This window comes from Gobio gobio (genome assembly GCF_949357685.1).
Source record: "Gobio gobio genome assembly, chromosome: 21".
Taxonomy (NCBI): Eukaryota; Metazoa; Chordata; class Actinopteri; order Cypriniformes; family Gobionidae; genus Gobio; species Gobio gobio.
Window position 1 is genome coordinate 4,049,344 of NC_137117.1, and position 27,503 is coordinate 4,076,846.

Genomic DNA, 27,503 nt, shown 5'->3' on the forward strand with positions numbered 1-27,503 from the left:
GCATACAACTCAAGTGCAATAAACCAAGATTACTAAAAGATGGCAGAACTCTCAATTTATTCAACACCTTTATTAATTAGATTGAAATATTATGACGCATAACATTTTTTGTAGATGTATTTTTTGATAGGATAGTTGGAGAGTGAACAGAAAGTGAAATCGGAAGTGACCAAAAGTCCGGATATGAACTTGGGTTGATCGAAGCACAAACCTTTCTCATCTCTACTGAGTGTTTGATCTCTTGAATCTTTTTCATTCTGTCCTGGATCGTCTGATAAACGTCTGTCTGTGTCTGAACCAGCTGATTCTACATACAGAGAAAAACACAGACGCATTTATCACTGAATATATCTTTCCATCTTCTGACAGTCTTACATGTCAATGTCAAGACACAGGAAAGAAAACATTTAGGTTACTAATGTAACCCCTATTCCCTGAAGGAGGGAATGGAGACGTTACATCGGACTGAACTGACATAATGGGATCTCAACTTTCAGTGGTAACAGAACAAGCCAATGCACATTGGCAAGTTAGATTTGCATCACAAGCCCTTCCCCGCTTCTGGGTATACTGTATAAGGCAAACTCTCACATTAAGTTTTCTGCTGAGGAGTCGAGACGGACTCCCTGACGTTTCAGCGGAGATACAGGAGTTGTGGTGATGGGACGCAACGTTACATTAGTAACCTAGAGTTCCCTATCAGTCATTCAAGTTTAATGTTATGATGGTCTGAACTGATGTATTGGGATCCCTTTGGAAAGTGTTACAACAACTGCCCTGAGTAAGCTGCCTATTCCCCCTGCACCTGTTGGGGCGGAAGAAAGGACATGGCTTTGCACAGAGAATGTCGATCACTTGTGTTCCTTCTGACCCTATACAGTGAGACTACTTGATAATACTGGGAAAGTGTGCCTATTCCAACCAGAGAGGAATGCTACGGAAACCACATCCTGCCCGTAGGGAGATAATATGTGGAGTTAAACATATAGACTGTCGATTTGGCCAGTGCTACATATGAAAGATCTCTATGGTAGAACCCGCTTTGTTCAGGGGTGGAGTCAATACTGTTACAGAGTTGGCAGAGGATAACCTAGGAAAGTAATCACAACATGTAGGCATCTAGTCTAGTACAGGGGCCGACCAACCTGGCATACACAGAAGTACTAGACCTGGCATCAGCATCTGACTGGCGAGGATGCTGGAGGAACTCCACCAGGGTTTAACAATTGGGGAACTCACCTGAGGAGCAGAATAGGCACTTGTATCCCGTCCTCAGAGGGGAATGGCGCAGCAAGAGAGACCGAGCCAGCCTACCCAGCATATTACCTGTTTGTACCAACACACAGGAAGAAATTGGCCCCACTCTGAGATTGTAGAATCTCGCAAATGTGTTAGATGTTGCCCAGCACTCAGCTCTACATATGTCTGCCAGAGAGGTGCCATGCACCAACGCCCAGGAGGAAGCAACACTCTGAGCAGAGTGAGCTCTCACTCCAAGGGGGCACGGCTCGCCTTGGGATTAGTAAGCCAAGCAATGGTATCTTCTTTCAAGTGGGCCAACCTCGATTTGGAGACAGCCTTTTTCTTCTACTGGCCTCCATTGCAGACAAAGAGCTGTTCTGAAGTTCTGCGTGAGGTCCACGTACAAACACAAGGTGTGAATAGGACACAGCAATGCAACTGACATGGCTGAGGATTAAATCGACTAAGCTGTGTTTCCCCAGAGACTTACACTTTCAGATCGGAGGGAGACAGCCTTTGCTCCAACCTGTTTTGCATGGCATCTACACAGGTTTTCCCTGCAAGAAGACAACCACCAACAAAGGGGCTCCACTTCAAAGTGTAAGCGTGCCTCATAAAGGGAGATCTAGATATCTAGATCTCTGTGTCCCATCCAGAGACCACACGTGAAGATTCCAGAGGTCTGGATGCGGGTGCCAATTGGTGCCCCTTCCATGAGAAAGCAGGTCCTTCCTCAGGGGGATCCGCCAGGGAGGGGCTGCCTTGATGAGCATGAGTTCTGGGAACCAGGTCCGGGTGGGCACAGGGTCTGTGTGAGCAGGCTCACTGGGGGAAACTCATACTTGCGTAGACCCCGGGGCCAGCTGTGTGTCAGTGCATCCATGCTGAGGGTTAAACAACTGGCAGTGGGTTGTCTCCTGAGTTAGGATCGACACATGAAAGTACATGTGTTTCTTGTTGATTGCTGCAAACCAATCTTGGTGGCGAACGCATGTGAGGATGCGTTTCTGCGTAGGAATCTTGAACGGAAGCTTGATCCATGATAACCCACCGCCTTTCTTGGGCACAATGAAGTAAAACCCTGACTTCATATCGGCTGGAGGGACCGGCTCTATTGCATCCTTCGCCAGTCTAAAGCTCCTGCATCAACCCTGCACCAGCTCTACCCTCGTGCAGCTCTTTTAGTGTTTGGCCTCATATACCTGCAGGAGGGCTATAGCATGCAGGGCAGAGGTGGGCTGTACAGCGGTGCTGTAAGCCTTGGCTGCGAATGTAGCCGAGAACTTACAGGCCTTGGATAGGAGACGCGGACGATATAACTGAACCACAACTGCACGCTCCACCTGGGGGATCTCCATGTATCCTTTGGCCACCCCGCCATCGAGGGTAGTACGAGCAGAGGAGGCAGCGGAACGTTTTCTGGCAGAAAAAGGTGTCTTCCACGATGTTGTGACCTCCTCGTGCACTTGCGGGAAGAAAGGGACTGGATTGGGAAGCTGCTGTTCACTGTGTGCCACCCAGAGACACCAATCATTCAGAGATACCATCATCCAATCATCCGTCATTGAGGGATGGAGATTCGACTGTGCTGCCCCCTTCCGTGGAGTCAAACCTGGAGCTGAAATCATGGCAGTCAGCTCCAGGTTGGACTCGATCAACATTGGTACTCTCCCCGAAGGGGGCAGCACATTCGAATCTTCATCCCTCAATGACTTCATCCCCCAATGACTCAAGCCTGTCCTCTGATGCAGCGATCGACAAACGGAAGCTCCACAGCCTGTAATGTGAAAGATGAGTGGGAGAGCTCCCACTGTAATCCTAAGATCACCCTGTATATTAACCGAAATGGCTCTCTGCTGCGCAGAAAGACCAGATCAGGGAATAGAAGAGGGGAATCCATCTTTTTCAAGGTATCTCAGTCTTTATCTCAGCATCGCAATGGTCATCTTCCCGCAGTGAGTGCATGACTCATGAACGAATGTTACCTCAGCATGCTTGGGCTGTCAGACGAGGCCAGGAAACGACCACATGCAGAAACAAACGGGTTTAATGACATCCTTAAAAAGAGGCAGCATCTGCATGTTTACTAAGTCACCATGTTTAATAGGCTGGCTTTTACATAAATTGCTCTTTAGATGTTGAAGCGCAGGGGTACCAGGGGTACAGCCGCTGCACTTAACCGTGCAAGCACTCAGCAACCGTGATCTCTGCTGGAATGTGCCATCACACCAACACAGGAACAGCTTCCCTCTTGTTTAGTAGAATCACTGAATGATGATCGAAGAGCAGAGTGAAACAATGTCCGCTCTGCTCTGAAGCAAAAGCTTAATGTGCGAGTTTGCATGCTTCCTTATATACCCGGAAGCGGGGAGTGGCTTGCGACACAAATCTCACTTGTTGGCTTGTTCTGCTACGACTCGAAGGTGATTGGGCTCTCAGGCGAGATCCCTATACGTCAGTTCAGTCCGACGTAACATTGAATGTGACTGACTGATAGGGAACTGCATTTCATGGGATGTTTAAAGTGCTTTGTCTGTATCTCTTTACCTTCTTCTCTCGACTCTCCTCCTCTATAGGAACAGTGTTGTGAGTCCTGTGTTCTCCTTCAGTGCAGGACAGACACACACACGTCTGATCATCTCTGCAGAACAGCTCCAGAGGTCTCTCGTGTTTCTGGCATATATAATCCTCCAGATTTTCCACAGCATTGATGAGTTTGTGTTTCTTTAGACGTGGGACTCTGCGATGAGGCTCCAGATGAGAGTCACAGTAAGAGCTTTGACACGTAAGGCAGGTCTTCACAGCTTTCTGCTTTCTTTCATCACAGATGTCACAGAACACCTCAGATTCTCCTAGATTGAGCTTCTCCTTAAAGTGTTGCACAACCTCTCTGAGTGTTGTATTAATCTTGAGATCAGGTCTTCTGCTGAATGTGTCTTTACAGAGTGGACAGAAGCAGGGCTGTGTGTCCGTCCAGCACTGGCTCAGGCAGGATCTGCAGAAGTTGTGTCCACATGGAGTGGTGACTGGATCAGTGAACACTTCCAGACAGATGGAGCACTGGAGCTCCTCATTTAGTGCTGGACCACTGGAGGATGCCATGACTGAAAAGATAAGTAATGACAATATATCATCTACAGTACTGAAGAGAGCAATTTTGATAATTATATGCACTGAATAAATTAGGCTATGAATTTAGCATGTCAAATACTCAATGTTGGGGAGTAACTAGTGACATGTACGTATTTACGAGTTACATAATTTAATTACAAAACAAATTAAACAAAACTGATAACTAATCTGTTATCAGTTACTGAGAAAAAAATCGCAATTAAATTACAGTTACGTAAGAAAATGTTGATGATTACAAAGGGGTTACATCTGAATATTTTCTGTAAAAAGCTAGGATATGTTGAATAAGATTAGTTTGTTGCTTTGTCTGTTTTTGATGTGTGTGAGGTCTCCTGCCATTTAAAGACTGTTTAGTAAAGCAATGCTATTCTAATGCTTTTGATTGGTTCTCTTGTTTGAATTTGCAGTGCACCACGTCTACCAATCACATCAATCCACATTGCCGCTTAAAGCTTTAGGCTACAATCTGTCTGGGAGTTGCCACCATGGCGAGGGAAATTTAAAAATCATTTCATGCAGAAATCATAAAGGGGCGCAAATATAACAGTTCAGTGCACAATATGTTTGCCAGCAATTAAAATGCTATCTACTCGAAGGTTTCAATGACCTGAGGAAGCATCTCCTATGATGAATGTTAACATGAAGCGCCACCTAGTGGACAAATCTCTCGATTAGTTTGTCCCGTTTTGACTTGCAAAATAGAGACAACGATTGGTCATTGAGTCTAAACAATATTTTAGGTCATGGGTCTTCAACCGGGGGTCCGCGAACCATAAAGACCAATTTATACTTCTGTGTCGAGTGTACCCCGTAGCTACACCAAAGACTGTGTGATGTGCACGTACCCTACGACGTACCCTGACGCGAACCTCTCCAAAAATGTAACAACGCCTCAATTCTAAGCGGACCGCAAGCTCTGTGATTGGTCTGCCAGAACCCCTCCCTCAGGTCAATAAATAAATAAAAAAATCTGCAATAGGAGTGTGTGTGTCCAGAAATGGGATGATAGTTTCATCTTTACATCTGCTATATAACACAATATTTTGTAGTGCACAGATTCTTTATGTTAGTGAATATAAACATAGATCTGCTGTGTATAGTTTATTTATTTTCTCATTAAAACCAAAGATGTTAATCAGTGATTGTATAACAAGAACAGGGACACATCCCAATGGATGCATTTCGTTTTGTGATTTCAACGGAACGGAAATCTCCGCAACAGCAATCGGTTGAAGCGCTAGTCTGTGCAAGAGCCACCGATACTGAAAACAGCGCCACAAGCTCCGCATGATTTCAAAAACGCATTCCAGCGCCAGATCGCTAATATGTAACTCTACTAACCAACTAGAGATGCTTAATTTGTATTAGATACAACAACTCAAGCCGCAAGAAAAGCTGCTATCTGCCGCCATCACTGCTGCTGATACTTCGGGTGCGTCTCAATCAGCTCTAGTTCAGTAGTCAGGGCACTGATCAGGGATCAGCCCATTGACTAATGTCCTGATTAGTGCCCTGACTACTGAACCAGGAGCTGATTGAGATGCATGCAATGACAATGTAAACAAGCTGGTTCTTCTCCGGCTTTTGCCTTGATACTGTGGGTTACACCATCAACATGCCTGTGGACACTGCCTCCTAGCGGTCTGCATGTGTAATTGCACATTGACAATTACACAACGCAGGAGTATAAATGAAAACCAACGCGTAACTTGTGCTGTAGAGGATACGGCGTAGGTCCGACACAGAAGTTTAAATCCGTCTTAAGGGGTTCGCAGCGGTACTGCAGGGGGTCCGCCAATTAATGTTTGATCACAAATAACATCACAAAGTCAAATTCAATGACTTTGCACCCTGAAACTAAAGCAGAGCACCTTCCGTTGATACTGTAATAGTATAATATTATTGGCAAAACAGATTTGGCAAACATTGCATTGAGTTTGCGCTCTGGAGAAAGTGAGATGTTCAGTGTACAGCGTGTTTGGCAGCGCTGAGAAATGTAGCCAATCATAGACATGCTTATTGATTTCTGGAACGCAATGGCCAATCAGAGGTGTTTATCTCACCGCTCAAAACACCAGAGTTTTTATTAAGTGCTGAGTTCTGCTCGCTCGTAAGTAAGAGATCCATTATTCAGTGTAGACGACTTAACTGATTTTGATGGAACGCTGTGAGATTGCGAACTGAGATGAGTGACAGCTTAATGATTGTAAAGTGAACGCTCTTTCGGGTTTTCGAGGCTATAGCTATAATCTACATATATATATAGTATGTTATACAAGTTTTTTGTAAACTTGAAACTAACGTTTAAGTAATTGTTTAATATTTACTGTCCATCTGAAAGTAAAATTAAAATGTGGATTTTTATAAACTTAAAGCTGAGGTTCAGGTAAATGTTTAATTGTCCATCTGATTAGTAAAATAAATGTATGACTCTGCAAATCAATTAAAATAATGTACAACAACTGCAGTAATAATTTATCACAGCATGTTGTTTATTATGATGCATAAATCTCAATTGTAACAATGAAAAGTAATATACAGTCATGCGTGCAACAACAATAATGTGCTTAGTTCTGATCTACGGTCTTAACATAATATAACTTATTCATAATCATAATATAAGGGGTTTCTATTAATAATGCTTAATATGCAGCTCTGTTTGACACATTTTGTATCGGGGGTCCCAGCTCCATGTTTCTATCGCCTAATGGGTCCTTGCCCAGAAAAACGTTGAAGACCCCTGTTTTAGGTGTTATATAACTTTATTTAAACTGAAGAAACTAAACAGAAACTAAATAGGCGTCTCTGAGAGCCTCAGAACAGCAAATGTAACAGGTTTTTTACTACAACATTTTAATACCATCATAAGATCTTTTATAAAAGACAACACAGAAAATGAGCGGAACTGTAATTTTTCAAATAAATAACTTACTAAATAAACACCAAGTGTCATTTCTGTTTAATGGAGTTATGATTTTCACTGAACTTTGTTTATTCTGTCTGCAGTTCACACACTTCCTGTTTCTGATATGTGACATGAACACAGACTTTGATTTGACAAACGTTCTTATATTGCATCATGACATTAAACTAGTGAACTTACATTCCCATCGCTTACCTGTGAGTGAATATCAGATCTGATCGTTGATTTCAGAGTTTCTGAATGTTGTTGTGAAGAAGCTTCAGGTTCATCTGTTCAGTTTCACTTTCACTGAAGTCTTTACACACATGCAGTGATGTCATAGAGCTCCGCCCATAATCGTGAATATGAAGCAGTTCCTGATTCATCCCTGATGAAAACAGTGTAAGAAACTGTTAGAATATGTGTGTAGTTGTGATTAGTTCCTCAATGTTGTGTTTGCTCTGGACGGTGTGTGAGTCTCAGTGTGGACTGACTTGAGGAGAAAGCGAGACCTGAGCCCTGATCCTCCAGAGATGAAGGTGTTGTGTTTCTCCACTGCCAGTGGCGGCGCTAATGCACTATTGAGTAGTTTAAGATCGTCAGAGATCCAGAGACACACAGGACTCACTTTACTCTGTGACACTGACGCTCAGGAGAGTGTGTGTGACAGTCATGGATCCACCGATCAAACCTGCACAGAGTCTCTGGGTTCAGACTGGAGAACAGCAGATGATGAAGATGAAGAGAGAAACCACAGCTGAGGAACAACACAGCCATGAGGATTTAATCCTTCAGGTGTGTTTCTTCCTTTAATGTTTTTACCTTTTCATGACATTTGTCTGCTATGACAGTAACTGATGCTTTCAAATCACTTGAATTGCTTTTAAAGTCACTTTTTTCCCCTCATCTGTGTAAAAACTGGCTTTTAGATTCATTATTAAGGGCTGCAATTGAGGCTATTCTGCCATTTTTTTTCTTGTTTTATTAAGAGAAAACACGTTATTAATCTCTCAACAGATTGAGTTCAGTAACTGTGAATTCATTAGTGAATCTGGATTAGTCTCTTTTGTGGGCAGTGACACTAATAATGATGATTTTTGGTCTTGACAAGCTGTTTTCTACGATATTTGAGTGTATAAACATGACAGAATTGACCTTAAGCATGTAAAAACAAATACTTCAGTTTTGTTCTCTCTGGTTCCCTTCCATTTCTTTTTGCTTTACATTTTCCACAATAGATTTGATTTTTGACAAATTACCCAACACACTTTTTTCACAGCACGCATTGCATACTCATACTATAAACTCAACAAGAGTCAATGAGCTGCCAACTGCTGTGTGCGCGAGGGCGAGACAGTGCAGACCGCGCTAATCTCTTTATATGCGGAAGTAAATAAATGGAAGTGGGAAATCCCATTATGAATGTGGCACTTGCAGGAGTTATTAAAATTGTATGCAATACCCGTACCAAATTTCAGGCCCTGGAGATAGGCTAGCTTATATACAGATCATTTAGTAAGCAGAAATCCTGAATTTTCCTTAACATGTTTCTCCAAATTAGAGGAAGATGCCGATATCTCAATTGAATTGATCCTTGAAGGATGTGCTTCCACAGCAGCCATTATTAACAGCAGTTGGCGCCATCTACTGCTGTGGTTAAAGTTTTTTGTGCACGGTTTGATTTGATGTGAGTCACAAGGCCAGTTACTCTCTCCCTTACCAATCACATTGATGGATAAAATTAAAATTAAAGCAAGCATGTAACTGCAAAAGAAGGGAAAACAGAGTAAAAGTTACATCATTTAAAATGTACTCAAGTAAAAGTACACATTTTTTTTACTATTTAAAAAAGTACAATTTCTGATTTTAAAAAACACTTAATTACAGTAATGTGAGTATTTGTAATTTGTTACTTCACACCCCTGCTGAAGGGTCGTCTGCACTAAATAATAATTCAGTACTTTTTAAAACTGATGCAAGTCAACGATAAAGGTCCCCCATGTTTTATTCATATCCATCAGTCTCAGTCATTGCAATTTGTTGTAATGTTTATGTGAGTAGATGTTCATTAACATAAATCATTCTCATAAATCATACAAATGTGTATTTATATATTATAATAGTAAGACATTTAGTTTATAAGCAATGTAATATAATTTCACACTTGTTTTTATTCAGATGTTGTAGTTATTCCCATAAACCAAGAATTTCAAGTTACAAGTTAAAAACAGCTGGAGAGGAGAGAGATAATGGTCACTGGAAATTTCCTTACATATGTAGAAGTTTATAACATTATGCAGTATTTCAAAATATTCTAAACATGTATTATTAAATCATAGTTCAAACTTAAACATAGCAGATTTGAAAAGTTGAAAATATGAAACTGTGCATTTTCACCAAAAAAATTTAAAAACTTCAAGGCTTCTTGAAGTGTGAAACAGACTTATATTTGTCCTGTTAATGAATGATAATAGTAATATGGTCATCTTTTTGAGTATTTCGTACACCATTTGTCTTATTTATGTATCTTTTTTTAGCATAGCATAGACTAGACTCAAAGCTTCATTACTTTGAATTATCCATGTAATCAGTGTGCAGATTTATTTTTGTTTTGCAAATTCTAATCCTTATAAAAGCAAATGTATAGATAATCTTCATGTTTCATATTTTGGGGGATTTGTTCATTTTATTTGACAGGTGAGATGATCAGTGGTCTTGAGTTTTTACCTTTATTATTAAGGCCTGGGCCCAAATATGGATAGAGTCTCTCAGTGAAAGTCTGACCAGTGAAAGAGTAGATATGAGATCTGGAGCCCACGTTGTAAAAAGAGACCAGACCCTCCTCATAATCCACAAACACACCCACCTTCTCAGGTTTCCCTTTCAGAGATAAAGAGACAGATGTATTTTCACAAGCTTTATATTGATTCTCGTTCCTTAGAATCACAGTCCAGCATCCATCCTCAGGACTCAGGCTAATGTCTCCCTTCCTGTTAATGGATTCTCTGGCCACTCCTAAGTCCCAATTAGTCTTTCCCTTCACCTGCACCTCATAGTAAAATCTCCCTGAACTGAATCCCTGCTTTGCCAGAACACAAATGTCATCAAATCTCTTTGGGTTTTCTGGGACGTTCCGCTTAATGTCTCCATCACTGACTTGTTTTCCATCATCAGACAGGATGAGATATGGATTCGCTGTATCAGGATCCAGAGTCACATCCACTGAGAGAGATCAGACATTATCAATCAACTTCAGAACAAACATTTTCAGATGTACAGTATATTAGTGTATTGAGAAAAAAAGGTGTCAATCACACTGTACCTGCATACTTCTGTACAAACGTCAACCCTGTGGATACTGATGACAATACAATGAATTATTCATAGGAATATTTTGGGTTAACAATGATTATATTTCTATTAGCAGCATCAGTGGCATATAAATGTGGCTCATCTATCAGTTTATAAAACGTTTCAGGTTATGCATGGTTCCCTGAGAAGAGGAACGAGATGCTCCGTCCCCTAGAGGGTGCTATTGGGATTACCTCCAGCGTCTCATTCCCCTTCTCAGGGAACCATGGTTACATGCGTAACCGGAGATGTTCCATTTCGAATGGGAACTCACACTGCGTCCCCTAGAGATACCCATAAAAATACCCATGTAATACCCACGCTCGCAATGCTGAAGGGATGAGTGCCCTATTGGCTGACCTAAGTCAAGAAAGGAGTCCTCATCCCTAAGGTGAACATCAGCAGTGGAATGAATTCCCTGCGGCCAGAGCCCGAGCTACAAGGCCCTTTACAGGCAAGCTTGGTATCTAAAGGGAATATCATCATAGACTGGAGCTTCTAAAGAATGTCTAAAGGCCTTCTAAAAGCCTCAACAGGATGACTCTAAAGAGAGGAAGCCTATCTACTTCATATTCAGGCCAGCGTCCAAGGAGGCTCATAGAGAGTCTAACACTCAGAACTTCTGTTCAGACAGCCCTGAAGAGTGGACAAGAGTGGACTCAAACAAAAGGCCTAGCAATGCTCTAACCCAAGGGTAGTAGCAAGAAAGCCAGCAGCCATATCACCCTGTAGCCCAAGACTGGTTTCCCACTGAAGCTAAGCAGGGCTGAGCCTGGTCACTACCTGGATGGGAGACCAACTGGGAAAACTAGGCTTCTGCTGGTAGAGGTGTTAGTGAGGCCAGCAGGGGGCGCTCACCCTGTGGTCTGTGTGGGTCCTAACACCCCAGTATAGTGATGGGGACACTATACTGTAACAAGCACCGTCCTTCAGATGAGATGTTAAACCGAGGTCCTGACTCTCTGTGGTCATTAAAAATCCCAGGATGTCCTTCGATAAAGAGTAGGGGTGTAACCCCAGCATCCTGGCCAAATTTGCCCATTGGCCCCTGTCCATCATGGCCTACTAATCATCCCCATATACTGATTGGCTTCATCACTCAGTCTCCTCTCCACCAATCAGCTGGTTTGTGGTGAGCGTTCTGGCGCAATATGGCTGCCGTCGCATCATCCAGGTGGTGTTGCACATTGGTGGTGGATGAGATTTTCCCCTTCTATGTAAAGTGCTTTGAGTGCCTAGAAAAGCGCTATATAAAAAATGTAACAAATTAAAAAAAAATGAAAGCTCAGACGAGCTATTCTAGCTGGCCCATGAAGCTCCGCAGAGTAGAGGCCTCAATGCAATGACTCTCATAATGAGAGGAGGCCTAACAACACAACACACTAAGTTTGGTAGCCAAGGAGGCTCACTGAGATCCTAACAACCTGACATACCACCTAGCTGAGCTTCTAGGAGTCGAGGTCTCGCTATGACGACTCTCTAAATCGAGAGAAGACCTAAAAACACTATATGCCCAGGACATCTTTCAAGGAGGCTCACAGAGAGGCTACAACTTGCAACTGCTATCCTAGCGAAGCTCTAGGGAGCGGAGGCCTCAATAAGATAACTCTCTCTAGCAAGAGGAGACGTAGCAACGCTCGTAGTAGCCAAGGAGGCTCACAGAGAGCTGGACATATTCTGACTAATAAAAAGCAGGGGCCACACAGAAAGATTCTCATAACAAGAAGAAGCCTAGATCTAAGCAATAGCTAAGAAGGCTCAATGGAGCATAATCAACTTGTTCTGTATGAAGGTGAAGCTCAAAACAGTGGAGGCTAAAATAACTCTCGAAAGCGAAAGGTGGCCCATGGCACTTTCTAATGGCAGTGGCGGCGGCTCCAAAAGCCTGACAACTCCACAGCTCTGCGGACAAAGGCCAAAACATGACAATTCTCTATGAGGCCTAGCAACGTCCTATACTCGGAACAGCTTACCAAGGAGGCTTACAGAAAGCCAACTACCTTATGATGTTATCTGATATCCCTTTTCCACCAAGGCAGAGCTAGAGCTAGATCCGAGCCAGAGCCTAGTTTCAAATCGGTTCTTTGTGTTTCCACACCCAAAGCCCCAGCTCCGAGCCAGGAAAAGTGGTTCTTAAGTAGCACCAAAACATTGCTGGGCTAGAACAGGGCTAGAAGTAAGAACCGATTACGTCAGGCGCTGGGGGCGGAGTCAACAAGACCAACACAAACTGGAGATCCGCCATTGTTGAAATAGCAGCTAATGGAGCTAACAGCTGCTGCTCGTTTGTAATCTCCGTATATACAAATGACACCGAGCTGCACGAATGCGTTGGATTCGCTGTGTTTTCGTTGTGTTTTGATGCCGATGTAGGATCGTAAAGCCATGTGAATCAATAGTAACGCAACGTTTGCATTGTTGATGGAAGGCTTGTTCGCAGCGGTGCTGTGCAGACCGATCGCCGTATGATAACGAGTCCAGCGAGAGCATATGACTCCTTATGCTTTTGATTCACTCATGCGTTTTTTTTTTTTTTATATATCATACGTGGATCGGTCTGCGCAGCGCCGATGCATCTCGAACAAGCCTGGTGTGTGTGTGTTTCCCGCTGCACAGCGTTGCCAGGTTTTCACAACAAAACCCGCCCAATTGCTACTCAAAACAAGCCCAATCGCGTTTCAGGGGGACTTCCCCGGTAAAAATCACATTTGGGAGTAAAATGTGTTTTTTGGCATGGTTGCCTACTAAAATTCGCATTCCCGGGGCTAAATATCACATAATTGGGTTCGCTTCAACCCGCGGACATGAAAAAAACAGCCCGCAGACTTGGCAACATCTCGCTAGCGTTGCTGAGAGAGATGAGACGTAGACAGTGACGTAAGACCTGGCTCTGTTGTGGCTCTCAGAAGGTGGAAAAGCAAACAGTTCTTAGAAGCTCCTCAGTCGAACCAACTATGAACTGGGACTAGCTCTGGCTCTGAACTAGCTCTAGCACTGCCTCGGTGGAAAAGGGGTATGAGCGGAGCTCTAGGAAGTGGATGCCTCAGCATAATGAAGTGAGAGGAGGCCCAAAAATACTTTCACAAAATAAAGTCAAGGAGGTTCACAGCCTAACTACCTGACAGCACTATCGCCTAAAGTAGCGTAATCCCAGGTGCCCTTTTATACTATCGGTCACACCAGTAGTGCCGCCATAGGCTGCTACCTGCCAATGTCAAGTTCATTGTCGAGTTTAGACTCATGCTTCAGACACCAGTAGCGCCAGAGGCATTCCCCATAGCGCCCTCTAAGGGACACAGCACGAGTTCCCATTCGAAAGGGAAGAGAACGCAGAATGTGTTTACAGTAAATATACTTAGAATAGAAGTCGATGAGATAATCATAGGCTACCAGAGAGATTACTTATTAATATTAATTACTTACTATTTATTCCTTACATGTTGCTTCCTGGTATTGTCAACAGATAACCAAGTTAAAGTATTACTGCTTTAACTGGTTATGACATGACTTAAAGTTTGGATAGAACTTTACATGAGAAACGTATTCACTGTTTGATATTCACATACATACCAGTTTGATAGAGTTTTTTATTTAGAGTATTCTTCAGTTGAGCCAGAGCTCTATACAGAGGGATCATATTCACATCAGAGTCAATCCTGATCTCGGTCAAGTTCTTGGTGTGTGGACGACTGTACAGGGATGAGTTCATCTACAGCAGGAGAGAGAATGCTTTTAAATTGTTTTATTATTATTTAAGTTAATTCAATATTTTTCTAATTTGACATTATTACTGTTTCATTCTGTTCTGTATATATGAGTGGCTGTCTGTACATTGTAGCACAGATTGAGTGTTTGTCCTGTAATATTGTACATGATGGCTGACAAGACAGATGTTGACAGACCTGTGTATCATAGAGATGATGGTCAGTGTGTGAGATCTGCTCAGTGTTTCTCCTCTTCAGCTCAGTGATTTCCTGCTGCAGCTCTTTAATGAGATCTTCAGCCTGTTTCTCTGCTGCTTTCTGCTGTTCCTCCATCATCTTCAGCTGCTCAGACTGACATCTCTCAATGGAGCGGATCAGATCAGTGAAGATCTCAACACTGGATGATCTCTCTTTATCTGTGTTTCTCTGATATATTATAGAAATGCATATTATATTATTGCAGCGACATCCAGTGACTGCATTCAACTCGGTACCTTTATTTATGAAGTAGATTGAAATATTATGATGCATTACATTATTCATTTTAAACCAATGCACTTACACATATACACATACTCAAAAAAAAACTATTCTCTAGCTTGGTTCTTCGTCTAATTATCTTATAAACCTGGCATTTTGTATAAAGTATATTGTTGGCTCTTTGACAAATTGCTCTGGATAAAAGTGCCTCAATGGGTAGATGTAAATGTAATTTTTTTACTCACCTTTTTCAGCTCTACTGAGTATTGAATCTCTTGAATCTTCTTAATTCTGTCCTGGATCATCTGATGAATGTCTGTCTGTGTCTGAACCAGCTGATTCTACATACAGAGAAAAGACATCATGGTTTTGTAGCTTTTAGTCCATTTCTGCCAGTTTTGAGATACTATCCAGATACTGTATAACATACTGTATATGCCAATACATTTTCAGAAGTTTATACAATTAACACACATACATTTACAATGTAGTCCTTCTCTTCTGGGAAACAGGCCATTAATATGTATACTCAATACTCATCTTGCATTACACAAATTTGTGTCCAATTAAATGCTCTCTATAATAATTAATAATAATTTGTTACATTTATATAGCGCTTTTCTAGGCACTCAAAGCACTTTACATATAGAAGGGGGGAATCTCCTCATCCACCACCAATGTGCAGCACTACCTGGATGATGCGACGGCAGCCATATTGCGCCAGAACGCCCACCACACACACCAGCTGATTGGTGGAGAGGAGACAGAGTGATGAAGCCAATCAGTATATGGGGATGATTAGTAGCCCATGATGGACAGGGGCCAATGGGCAAATTTGGCCAGGATGCCGGGGTTACACCCCTACTCTTTATCGAAGGACATCCTGGGATTTTTAATGACCACAGAGAGTCAGGACCTCGGTTTAATGTCTCATCTGAAGGACGGTGCTTGTTACAGTATAGTGTTCCCATCACTATACTGGGGTGTTAGGACCCACACAGACCACAGGGTGAGCACCCCCTGCTGGCCTCACTAACACCTCTACCAACAGAAGCCTAGTTTTCCCAGTTGGTCTCCCATCCAGGTACTGACCAGGCTCAGCCCTGCCTAGCTTCAGTGGGAAACCAGTCTTGGGCTACAGGGTGATATGTCTGCTGAGAATGTCCCTCCCTTTAAAACCACCTGTCTAGCAACAGTAAAGAGCTAAACATAGTTCATGGCTATGATTGACAGCTACTGGTTCTGACTGTTCTTTTAAAAAATGGATGATTTCACAGGGTGTTTAAAGTGTTCTATTTGTAACTCTTGCCTTCTTCTCTTGACTCTGCTCCCTTATAGGAACAGTGTTGTGAGTCCTGTGTTCTCCTTCGGTGCAGGGCAGACACAGAATCTGATCATCTCTGCAGAACAGCTCCAGAGGTCTCTCGTGTTTCTGGCATACAAAATCCTCCAGATTTTCCACAGCATTGATGAGTTTGTGTTTCTTCAGACGTGGGACTCTGCGATGAGGCTCCAGATGAGTCTCACAGTAAGAGCTTTGACACGTCAGGCAGGACTTTACAGCTTTCTGCTTTCTTTCACCACAGAAGTCACAGAACACCTCAGGTTCTTGATTTAGCTTCTCCTTAAAGTCTTGTGCAACCTCTCTGAGTGTTGAATTAATCTTGAGATCAGGTCTTTTGCTGAATTTTTCATTACAGGATGGACAGAAACAGCCTGGACTGGTTTTCCAGCACTTGCTCAGGCAGGTTCTGCAAAAGTTGTGTCCACATGGAGTGGTGACTGGATCAGTGAACACTTCCAGACAGATGGAGCACAGGAGCTCTTCATTTTGTGGACCACTGGAGGACGCCATGGCTGAAAAGACAAACAATGACAAATATATCAACTATATTACTGAAATTTTACAATTCGTGAGTTCAGCTGTGATTCAGTCTTAATAGTTAATGGTAAAAGAACTTGGCTTTCTGTCTTCGACGGAGGCTTGAACCCGAGGTTCATCTGGAGCTCCAAGCTCAACCCCTTTAACGATACTAAGTAGAAGGAGAAGGAGGTAGGTGGAGGGATGCTGTAAGAATTGTTGCTGGAAGGACGCAATGACTGCTGCTTATATATGCTCGTAACAATGATTAATAGGACTGAATGATTAGGCTCCTCCCAAACCTATGTTTGGAACTTTATTTCATGGGATTGCCTGCCCATCCAGTCTTAGTAATTAATGGTAAACAAATTTGGCTTGCTGTCCTCAACAGAGGCTCCGAGCTCAACCTCCCAAAAAGTATTTAGTGATACAAGTACAGAAGACTTTAATGGATTCATCGCCCTCATGTCCTCACTGTGAGAACATGACCATTGCAACTTTGTTGTCACAACTCGCCGTTCTGGTGACACTCCCCACGCTGGTCCTTCTGGTCTCCACAAAGCTGCGTTGGTTAGCATTGAGGGTGATATGTGGGCAACAACGGGATTGTTTCACTGGGTCAATCCCCACAGACCTCCCGTTCCTCGTTGCGCATGTTGCGCCCGGTGGAGCTTCTGGATGAGTTTGTCGAGTTCTCATTTGGGGCTTTGGATGAGGGCAAAGTATCCATAGCATCATCGGGGTAAGCATTCCCCTTGTGATGCTGAAAATTTGGCTGGGCTCCCACCCCTGGGTGTGCCGGCCCAGTCTGAATTCGATGCTAAGTTGTTAGCCATGCTTGCCCAGGCCGCCGCAGGCATCAGATTAGAGTGGAACCCTCAATTCTGTCCTGAGCGCTCACGGTTGGATGATTGGTATCTGGAGTCGAAGTGTGACTCAAAGCCGCATCCCGCCCCAATGCCTTTCTTAAACTCACAGAATCGTGGGAGGCACCTTTCACTGCCCAGTCTCGGTTTGTGGGTTCATCCACCATCATTACACTTAATGGTGGTGTGGCCAAGAGATACAGAGATTCCACAGGTGGAGAAAGCAATTGCAGTGCATTTATGCCCACAAAACGCTGCCACCTTGAAGAATCATCCCCATCTTCCATCCAGGGCCTGTAAGTGCCACTGGACTGGCTGCCTCCGCCTTGCATTACATGTTCATCAGGCCAAGGCACTTAAAGATCAGGGGCCAGTTGCATAAACTAAGCCATTATGTTAAGACAGTGTCTTAAGATCTAGTATGAGCCACTAGCAGTTAGGGAAGTGGCATTCAGTCTTACTTTTCGTATCAAATTAGGCCAGTCTATGTTTTTATGTAACTGATTTTAAAAAGTTATGAACAGTCTTAAAGAAAAAAATGTATGTCTAACTTGTAAGACTAGTCTTAACGGTTTATGCAACCGGCCCCTGCACAAGGGTAGTTCTGAACCGGGATTGATGCAGGAACTGTGATCGGCGACCAAAAGTGGCACAGGCTTGTGGTCAGGTGATGTCCACCATTGTGGTCCAGGATTCACAATCTCTGGCTTAACCTTGCTGAGATGACAAAGTTCGCTTTCTTGAAGCTCCCATCTCACAGGGTGGCCTCTTCTGCAACACTGTTGAGGACTTTACCCAGCAGTCAAGAAGCAGCCGGGGGGGAAAGCCGGTACAAATTTCCATGTTTCCGTCTGCTCCAGTGGTGACGGTACTGACATTTTCTCGGTGGCGAGAGCATGCCGCAGTCAGTTTTACACTTTTCTATTTTAATAATGGGAGATTTTCCAGATGGAAACTGTTGAGCTGGAATTCGAGGAGGAGTTAACCCTACCCCTGTGCTGAGGCCAAGCTTGGGGCAGGAGGAGCCGGTTCTATGGTGGCGCCTGGGCAAATTTGCAGGAGGACAACGACAAGCTCAATTTATTGTTATGTGTGGAAAGGGAACCGAAGTTATAGGATCCTGGGGTTTGCTCGACTCTTTGTTGGAGGTAAAGTGCTGGACTTCATCTGGGTTGGGACGTGATTCACGAGACATTGTTGATGAGACGGTGCAATGACTGCTGCTTATATATGCTCATAATGATCATTGATAGGACGGAATAATTAGACTCCTCCCGAACCTTCATTTTGGAAAAAAGGTTCACTAAGTATCTTTTAAATATTACTGGCTAATATGGCCACTTTGGCTGCCTAAAGACACCCATACACTACAAGCCAATTTTATGCACAAGTCTTCCCTTCCAACAATCCTAAGTAAAGTCCAGATTATTTTAACAGATTTTCCTGTGGTGTGAGGTGTGTTAAAAGTGATTGAATCTCCACACACTATAGGAACAAAACTGTTAAATATACAATTAGGGGCCAATCACCGAAGATGCGAAGGCACCTATTGAAATCGTTAGCAGCATTATTATTATTATTATTCCGCCATTGGAGTCTATGGCAGCCCATAGAACCGCTTGCGGGAATTTATGAAATTGGGCACACAGATAGAGGATAGTTCCAAATGTCACTATAGCAAATTTGGAGTCTCTAACTCAATCCCTCTAGCGCCACCACCTGTCCAAAGTTTCACTCATGTTTATGCTAATAACTTTTGAACCATAAGGGTTAGAACATTTTTTTTTCCCCTCTGATTCCTTGGCTCAAGACAATTCGATTGCACCATATGACGTCATGAAAATTGTCCCGCCATTTTTAATTAACCGAAAAACCTTTTGCAAACTCCACCTAGGCTGTAGCTCCAATTTTCCCAAAAATTTAACCAGATCATCTTCAAACCATGCTGACAAAAAGTTATGGAATTCAAGTTGATTTCTCAAATCGTTTTCGATAAACGCGTGAACAAATTTTACGTAGCGGTTGCAAAAATACACTTAAGGCTATACAGTATCTCCGCAACGCTTTAGTGCATTCAAACCAAACTTGGTACATGTCATCACAAGCATGACCTGAGGCAACATTAAGTGTTTTGGCGCAGCACCACCTACTGGTCCGGGGATACGAAAAATGGTCTCGTTAGATTTAGGACGTCATGCCGAGTCGTCTGATGTCAAATTTTACCATATCGGCCATTTTGGCTGTCGGCCATGTTTAATTAAGTGCTAAAATGCTGTATTTTATGAACTCATCAACGGATTGTTACCAAACTCGGTATGGGTCATCAGCACGATGCCTTGAAGGAGCCTGAGATATTTCAAAACAGCGCCACCTAGTGGATTTTTTTTTCAAACGCTTATAACTTTGGGTGTGATTGACTTATTTTCATGTGAGTAACTTTTTTCGTCTCCTAAATCCTTGCTGAGTCCAACGATACCAGACTTGCCAGGTTTCGGCGTTTGGTTTGTGCAGCTTGGTAATTTAGTGTTTATAAAATGTTTGCTGATATCGCCGAAACCGCTAGTCCGATCGAGACAAAACCAGCATCAGAAGTTCGGAAACATAGGTTGATAGCTATGCGTTAATGCCCAAATGTCAAAATATTGATAGTAAGGGGGAGTAAAATCCAATCAAAGTCAGGTGTCAGTCATTTTTTCATATAAATATCTATAACTCCAAAACAAAATTAGATATTTTCACCAAAATTGAAACACATATGTATGGGCTCCGAGGACACATAAAATTGTGATTGTAGGGATTGTGCCTCTTGGTGGCACTATAATTAAACAAAATATGACATTGGCTCTATACAACTCAATGTTTTAATGTGGGGTTTTAACATTTTTGCTTAAAATTGTCTTCAAATGTCTACACTCATTTTTTCAGTTGGTCTGCTGCTAGCTTCCTTGTTTGCTTCTGTTGTGCTTGGCCCCGGTATTGCTGCTTGCAGCTATATTTTTTTATCTTGTTTGTGGTCTCTCACAAAAAAAATCCGACAAGCTTTTCAAAATCTTTTAGTATGGGCCAGCCTTAACACGTGTATGTACAGTTCTTCAAAAACTACAACCATAGGTATGGCAAGGAAGTCTTAGCATTCAATCTTGTAAACTGGTTTAACTTGTGGGTTAACTTGTGCAGTTTCCATTTAAAAAAACTGAAAGTCAATTCATGATCATATCCGTGTTTAAACTCATTCACTGGTAAAGGTAACAAAATAAAAAGGTAATTTTATGTTTGGCTTTGAAATATTAAGGTGAACTAATAGATAAACTAATAACTGCTGTTTTTTTACGTACTTGGTTGTCATTTCTGTGCTAGAAGTATATATGTGTATGTAACAGGTCTGTACAACATTATCATAATGCAAGGTTCTTCCTATACATGAAAGACGACAATAAAATTAATTTTGGGTGTAATTTTAATTTTTCAAACAATTACCCCAAAAATGTTTCTCACCACAAAATAAATACCTGTAAACACAAAACGCAATAAGATCTAAATCTAATGTTATAATCAACACTTTTCACAACCTCGACAACTGTAATAGCAAAAACGTAGTAAAAGTTTTCAAGAGAGCTCCAAATGTATTACTTATTTCTTATGCAAAGATGTTAGCTAATCATAACAGTGTGCATTTACTCACAGTAGTAGCCCTTGAGTGTTCAAATCAGAGGCTAAAATCAGTGTAGAAAATGGCCTTTTATTTCTAAATTATGACCATTTTTGAGGTAAAAATCACCAGCATTACAAGTCCACCACAGGAAACATTGTAGTTCATGACCCCTTTAACTGTAACTGTTTAACTGTAGTTTTTATTGGACTGTGCTCATTCTGTCTGAAGTATTCAAGCTGACATGACAGTACACATAAAATGTTGCTTTACAGTTAATTAAATTACATACTCAATAATATATTTTATTTTAAAACCACTGAACCAGATTTTATACATTTCCATCACTTACCTGAGTGAATTTCAGCTGTGATCCCTAGTGTCAGTGTGTGAATAAAGTGGTTGTTGTTTGAAGAAGTTTCAGTTCATCCGTTTTATTAAGTTTCACCTTCACCGAATTCTCACTCTCAGCTGCAGTGATGTCATAGCCCCGCCCACAATCATGAATATGGACCAGTTTCTAATTCCTCTCTGCTGAGTGTGCAAACATGTTAATGCGTTTTAAAAATCCTTTTAACAACCTTCATCACATTAACAAATATATTTTAGCTTTCATACAAATCAACCCCTGGGATTTAAAATGTGTTCACAACAACTGTACAACACTGACCCTGTCCCAACTGGAACTAAAATTAACCCATATTATATCTTTTTTTTTTACAAAATGCTTTATTAACAAATAACATGTACAGAATTGCAATCAATATTACAATATCAAGACAAGATAATATACTTCAGAATACAATCAGTGTAACATGAACAGAAAAAAGAAGAGAGAGGATACATAACCATACATAGATTATTTTTAACAGTACATGGAGTCTTTTTATACAAAAATGTTTACAGAGGGGCATATCGCAGTTGTTTTAATTGCTTTAATATTTTTCGCATTTGACACTACATCTATGTACAGTTTAATCTCCTTTTCAAACTAATTTGAATTTGGGCTTGCTGTTTGTAAACTTGCATTTGTAGATATGAAATTTACATTAAAAAAATTTTACATTTATAATAAAACCACCATCCTTTGTACATTGGTCTTTAACATAATAACCTAAGAGCGCATGCCTGTAGGTTAAGACAAGAGTTTTTAAGATCTTGCCAGCAATAAAACTCTAAACATTTTTGTGTATCCTGGCAGGACCAAAACAAATGAGAGATGGTTTCAGTGGAATTTTCGCAGAAAGAGCTTTCAAATCTTTGTATAAATTGCTTGGTAGGATAGGCTATGAAATTTCCTTACGTTATTCATAAGGGGCAATTTCTGGGGAAGTGACCAAACTGGGGTCCACTTTACATTATGAAATAGATTATTCCAATAAAAAGTATACGTATATACATATATATATATATATATATATATATATATATATATATATATATATATATATATATATATATATATATATATATATATATATAATTTTTTTTTTATTTATTTTTTTATAAGGATCTATTTTTATAATTGTTGGATTTTAACACAGAAAAGCAGATCGAGCCAAATGGAGTATTTTCAGGTCTTGGAGGGTATACAGATAGTGCAGACGTAAATGTGTAGGAGTTGTGGGTGCAGAAACAAATGAACATCCCCTTACTAAGCCCAAATCAACTCCAGAACCCAGGAAATCATCCATCTATCACCAGAGAGACGTAGGCTCCATTCTGCCTGGAGATACCACTTAATTACTTTATTGCCTATGGACTTTGACCAAAATATAGACAAAGAGAACAAAAGACTTGATGTGATCACAAGACAAAGAAACAAACCAGATCACGGTCTTCTCAATGACCTGTAAATGAACTCCGCGCGACACAGCTAAACCCTACAAGCAAACTCACAGAAACTGTGTTGCATATGAACTGCACCAAATCATTATTGGACTTGCATTCAAATAGCCTTCAACGGCATAGCTTGTTAGTGTGTCTCCAACTGATACACGTGACCATTATGCATGTATATCACTCCCAATTCATGTAATTATGTAACTATTGAATGAGTGAACGAAATGGCACAGTGCTTAGTATATTTTCGTTTGTTTGTGTATAATCCAACAGATGAGTTGAATGAAATCTTTGTAGAATGGATCTTATAGTAAGAAGTTAGTTCTAAATTTACTCTCTGCTTAAGAGCAGGGAACTAAATGACCACAGATAACCTAATTTTATGGGAGGGGTGGAAACACAGTCACCCCCGAAATGAGATGATCCCTAATTGGCTAGAACCTGTGAGATTACAAATTTAAGAATCTGTTTAAAACTAAAGGAACATACATTGTATTTAGCATTTAAGGTAAAGATGATTATATCAGATGAATTAGTCTGCTATGCAAAGTTTCCAGGCCAGTTCTCTTTATTGTAAATCAAATGAGCCAGATTACTGAGATTCTCACCATCAGTGATTGGATTATCATCTATGCATTTGAATGGCACTGTTATACTGATTGGATAAGAACTAGTGATTGGTCATTGCTTTGTTTAGAATTTTCTCCTCCCCTACTGTGTGAACACTTTTAAGGACTGCCCATTGAATGCCTATAATATACCACGTGCAGTGGTTAGACTTGATGACCTCAGCCGAAAGACAGCACGTGTTCTCAATAAAGAATCCCTGCTGAAGAACCTATCCAAGTCTCCTGGTCTCTACTTCAAGGAACAAAAGAAGTTCACAACAGTTTTGGTGCCGTGACCCGGATTGAGCTCCTCACCTAAATCCAGACTCCATATTGAAACTTCAAGCTCCAAGATCTGACTACGTTCCAGGCTGAATTTTTCTGTACAACCAAGGTGTGATGAGTGTCTATCCAAAAGAACCTTAAAGACCAGTACAAATTTGTTTTTCCTCTGCGCTGCCAGAGAAGAGTTAACAGACAGCTGTAGGGTTTGGTTAACTAAAGGGGGGCAGTCGTGGCCTAATGTTTAGAGAGTCGGACTTGTAACCCGAAGGTTGTGGGTCGAGTCTCAGGTCTGGCAGGAACTGTTAGTGGGGGGAGTGAATAACCAGCGCTCTCCTCCACCCTCAATACCACGACTGAGGTGAGACCCTTGAGCAAGGCACCAAACCCCCAACTGCTCCCCGGGCGCCACAGCAATATGGCTGCCCACTGCTCCGGGTGTGTGTTCACGGTGTGTGTGTGTGTGTGTGTGTGTGTGTTCACTACTGTGTGTGTGCACTTGGATGGGTTAAATGCAGAGCACAAATTCCAAGTATGGGTCACCATACTTGGCCACACGTCACTACACTTTCACTTCACTAAAGTTATCCTCTAAACTTTGTTTTAGAGATGAGTTACCCTCTGTTTTCAAGCAGGGAAGTATTGTTTAAGCCTCTGTTTTGGCAGGGAAGTATTGTTTAAGCCTCTGTTTTCAGGCAGGGAAGATTAGCATTACAGGCTAATATTTGTATTGTCCTCTTTTTGCCAAAGAAAGTTAACAATAGTTGATCCGTGTTAACAAGTCTGTTGATCAGAGAAGTTTTAGTGTTTTGATTGTGTGGTAACAAAGAAACAAAAATGTTTGGAAAGAATGATAGACTGATCCCCACAACTAAAAAAGGTGGTCTCGCAGCTCCTTTGTGGACAGACAGTGAATTCAAATCACAGTTAGGAGTGCAAATGGATTTAATCGTCACAGAGAAAGTTAGACAAAAACTAATGCAGAAATATGAGACCCATCCAGACAAGACTTGGTCGATTGATGAATGTAAAAAAGTTTTAGGAGCATGTATTCGCAAGAAAAATGTGAACGGCATTATTTGTTGTCACAGAGAATTTGGTTTAGTGCTAGCTAGACAACAGTCTCAGCATATCTCAGAGCTAGAGAAACAGAACAAAGAGCTCTGTGCTAGAGTAGCATCTTTGACTAAGAAATTGCACTGCAACAAAGCTGCAGACAAAACTGATGTGAATGAAGTTAGATAGCCCGATAACGCTTATCCTGACTTGCAAGCTTTCTTTGAAACAGATGTAGCCATTCAATGAGTATCTGATGCCTGTTGATTCAGTGAAGGTATGTGGCGCTAGGAGAAGGTCTCAGGGAATTGAGGGAATTGAAAGTATTCCTTCTAATTCTGTTGTCCAAGTTCAAACTGTTGCCAAAGTGCTAGGACCTAGAGTTATAGAAAGATTATCCCAGAGCTTGCCCTCTGGAAGGACACTGTTATACAAAATGTGTCTCTACGACATGTCGTTAACAGAAGTCACACAGCTGATGTCACAAATTCGAACTGAATATGAATTCAAAAGTTTTGAGTCTGCAATTATTTCTGTACTACAACATGCCAGTAAAGGCAATTTGAGAGAAGGTGTTTTGAAAATTCTAAAGAATATCATGGGACCCAAAATAGACTGGTCCAAAATCACTAACTGTGTGCAAAGGAAAGAAGAAACTGTGAGTGAATTCACTGAAAGATTTTGTAAGTCAGCTGTAACTTACAGTGGAATAGTTGACGATTCTGAAGGTGTGCTAAGCGACCAGGGAGCTTTTGTTCGCGTCTGGTCAGATGGTCTTTTAGCCGAGTACAGAAAAGCATTGCCATTCCTTGATCCAACTTGGTCTAACAAAACTCTCAGAAGTAACCTAGAAAGGTTAGCTACATGGGAAAGGGATGCTGGTGTTAAGGCAAAAGTGAGAGTAGCAGCTACGTTTAGCACAAGGAATCCAGACAACAGATGGCCTGAGAGAGAAAGCAAATGCAACTACTGTGAAAAATCAGGTCACTGGGAGAAAGAGTGTAGAAAGAAGTTGCGAGAAAGCAAAATAAATTCTTTGCATAATTCTGTTCCTTCTCAGCCCACCTACAACCCCGAAGTATTTCAGACAGGGTACACTGAATCTTTAGGACAGCTTACTCAGGCTCTTCTAAGAGCACAAAAAGAACAGGAAAAAAACGAATTGTTGGGGTATGAGGAGCTACCTTCCCCTGTGATCCATCACAATGACAAGAGAATTTGGTAACACTTTAGACTACGTCCTGGAAAGTACTGCGTAAGTAAAGAGAATTTACAGCATAACTTTCGATAATTATAGTGTAACTATAAAGTAAGTACGTGTAGGTATATGGGAACAATATGTAATACTGGGGGAATAAAGGGGTAGCTATCAGGAACATTAACACATTATTTATACTGTAAGTATTTTTTAATTAAGGGTTAATTATCCGTGTAGTTACAGGGTAAGTATGAATCTGCGGGCTGTAAATTAAATATAAATACATTAAAAATGTTATTGAAATATTTTATGGGGAGTCTTTGAGCTGTGTTTATGATCACCACGATATAGTGGTTTTCAATTTGCATGACAGTGACTGTAAAATATGTATTTTAGGTAAGCAAATGGCATATTTTGTGTATTGATATTTGGGATGTGGTCATTGGGCTATTTTTGATTGGCCATTGGGCTAGTTTTGATTGGCTAGTTTTGTGACGCAGACCTGTCAACCCCGATGCACAGGATAGTTTCGCTTTAGCTGGCTTTACAGAAGCCTTCAAGTTTTACATAATTCAAATGATGTAAATGACAATGTTCAATGAATAGGAAAGCTTACTTTCAGATGGATCTAGCCTGTTTACTGAAACCTACCTCACCAGAAAATGATTTGTTAAGAAAATGTTACTGGGGCACAGCAAAACACAAAAGGTCAAGCAACGCCCCTGCTAGTAGCCACTGTTTATATCAAAATCAAAATACTTGACATTAATTTCTGTCCAGTCAAAGAAATAAAAAGTACTGAATATAAATATATATCTCTTGTAGACATCCGTCTTTCATGAAAGAAGGTTATTTCTGTATATGAACGACAACATAGCAAAAGGGTGACATTTTTACTTTCCCCACATCTGTCTATGTAATCTATGTAACAATGTGCATGTAACATGACATCACATTTTACACTTTACTTTACTGCTAACTCAATGATATACTCAATAACTATAATCTAGTTCTATTTCAGTTTAAAACTACTGAACAAGATCTTATATTTCCATCATTTACCTGTGAGTGAATATTAGATGTGATCTCTAGTTTCAGTGCATCTCAAAAAAGATGTTGTTGATAGAAGAGGTTTCCAGTTCTTCTGTTTTATTCACTTTCACTTACTGAAGTCTTTCCCTCACTGGCAGTGATGTCATAAAGTGGCTCCGCCTCTTATCATGAATATGGAACAGTTTATTTGTCTGTGCTGAATGTGTGCTACGGTGGTTGAGCCGCGGGAAAGTGCTACAGCGGTTTGTTGACTTACTGCCTTTTCTGTCCTAGAAAC

The 27,503-nt window shown here is 41.3% G+C and overlaps 2 protein-coding genes across 3 annotated transcripts in view; both read right to left on the reverse strand.

The window, feature by feature from the left end:
* Positions 1-7,609, reverse strand: part of LOC307117673 (E3 ubiquitin-protein ligase TRIM39-like) — a 30,287-nt gene extending 22,678 nt beyond the window's left edge. The window contains exons 1-3 of one of the 2 annotated variants that reach the window (XM_079802664.1): positions 7,493-7,609; positions 3,790-4,346; positions 212-307 (exon numbers count right to left, since the gene is read on the reverse strand). In XM_079802664.1, the coding sequence (XP_079658790.1) occupies positions 212-307; positions 3,790-4,344 (651 nt within the window). In that variant the 5' untranslated portion in view covers positions 4,345-4,346; positions 7,493-7,609. Of the gene's footprint in view, positions 1-211; positions 308-3,789; positions 4,347-7,477 lie in introns of both variants that reach the window. The other variant, XM_079802665.1, reaches the window with a different exon arrangement.
* A 1,655-nt stretch (positions 7,610-9,264) lies between these two features.
* Positions 9,265-27,341, reverse strand: LOC307117675 (E3 ubiquitin-protein ligase TRIM39-like). Its single transcript, XM_079802667.1, has 8 exons — positions 27,236-27,341; positions 21,540-21,721; positions 16,121-16,668; positions 15,057-15,152; positions 14,530-14,757; positions 14,198-14,336; positions 10,599-10,634; positions 9,265-10,498 (listed from the first exon to the last, which is right to left on the reverse strand). Exons 3-8 carry the CDS (start codon positions 16,664-16,666, stop codon positions 9,963-9,965), a joined length of 1,581 nt encoding a protein of 526 aa, XP_079658793.1. The 5' UTR covers positions 16,667-16,668; positions 21,540-21,721; positions 27,236-27,341; the 3' UTR covers positions 9,265-9,962.
* Positions 27,342-27,503: the final 162 nt, after the last annotated feature.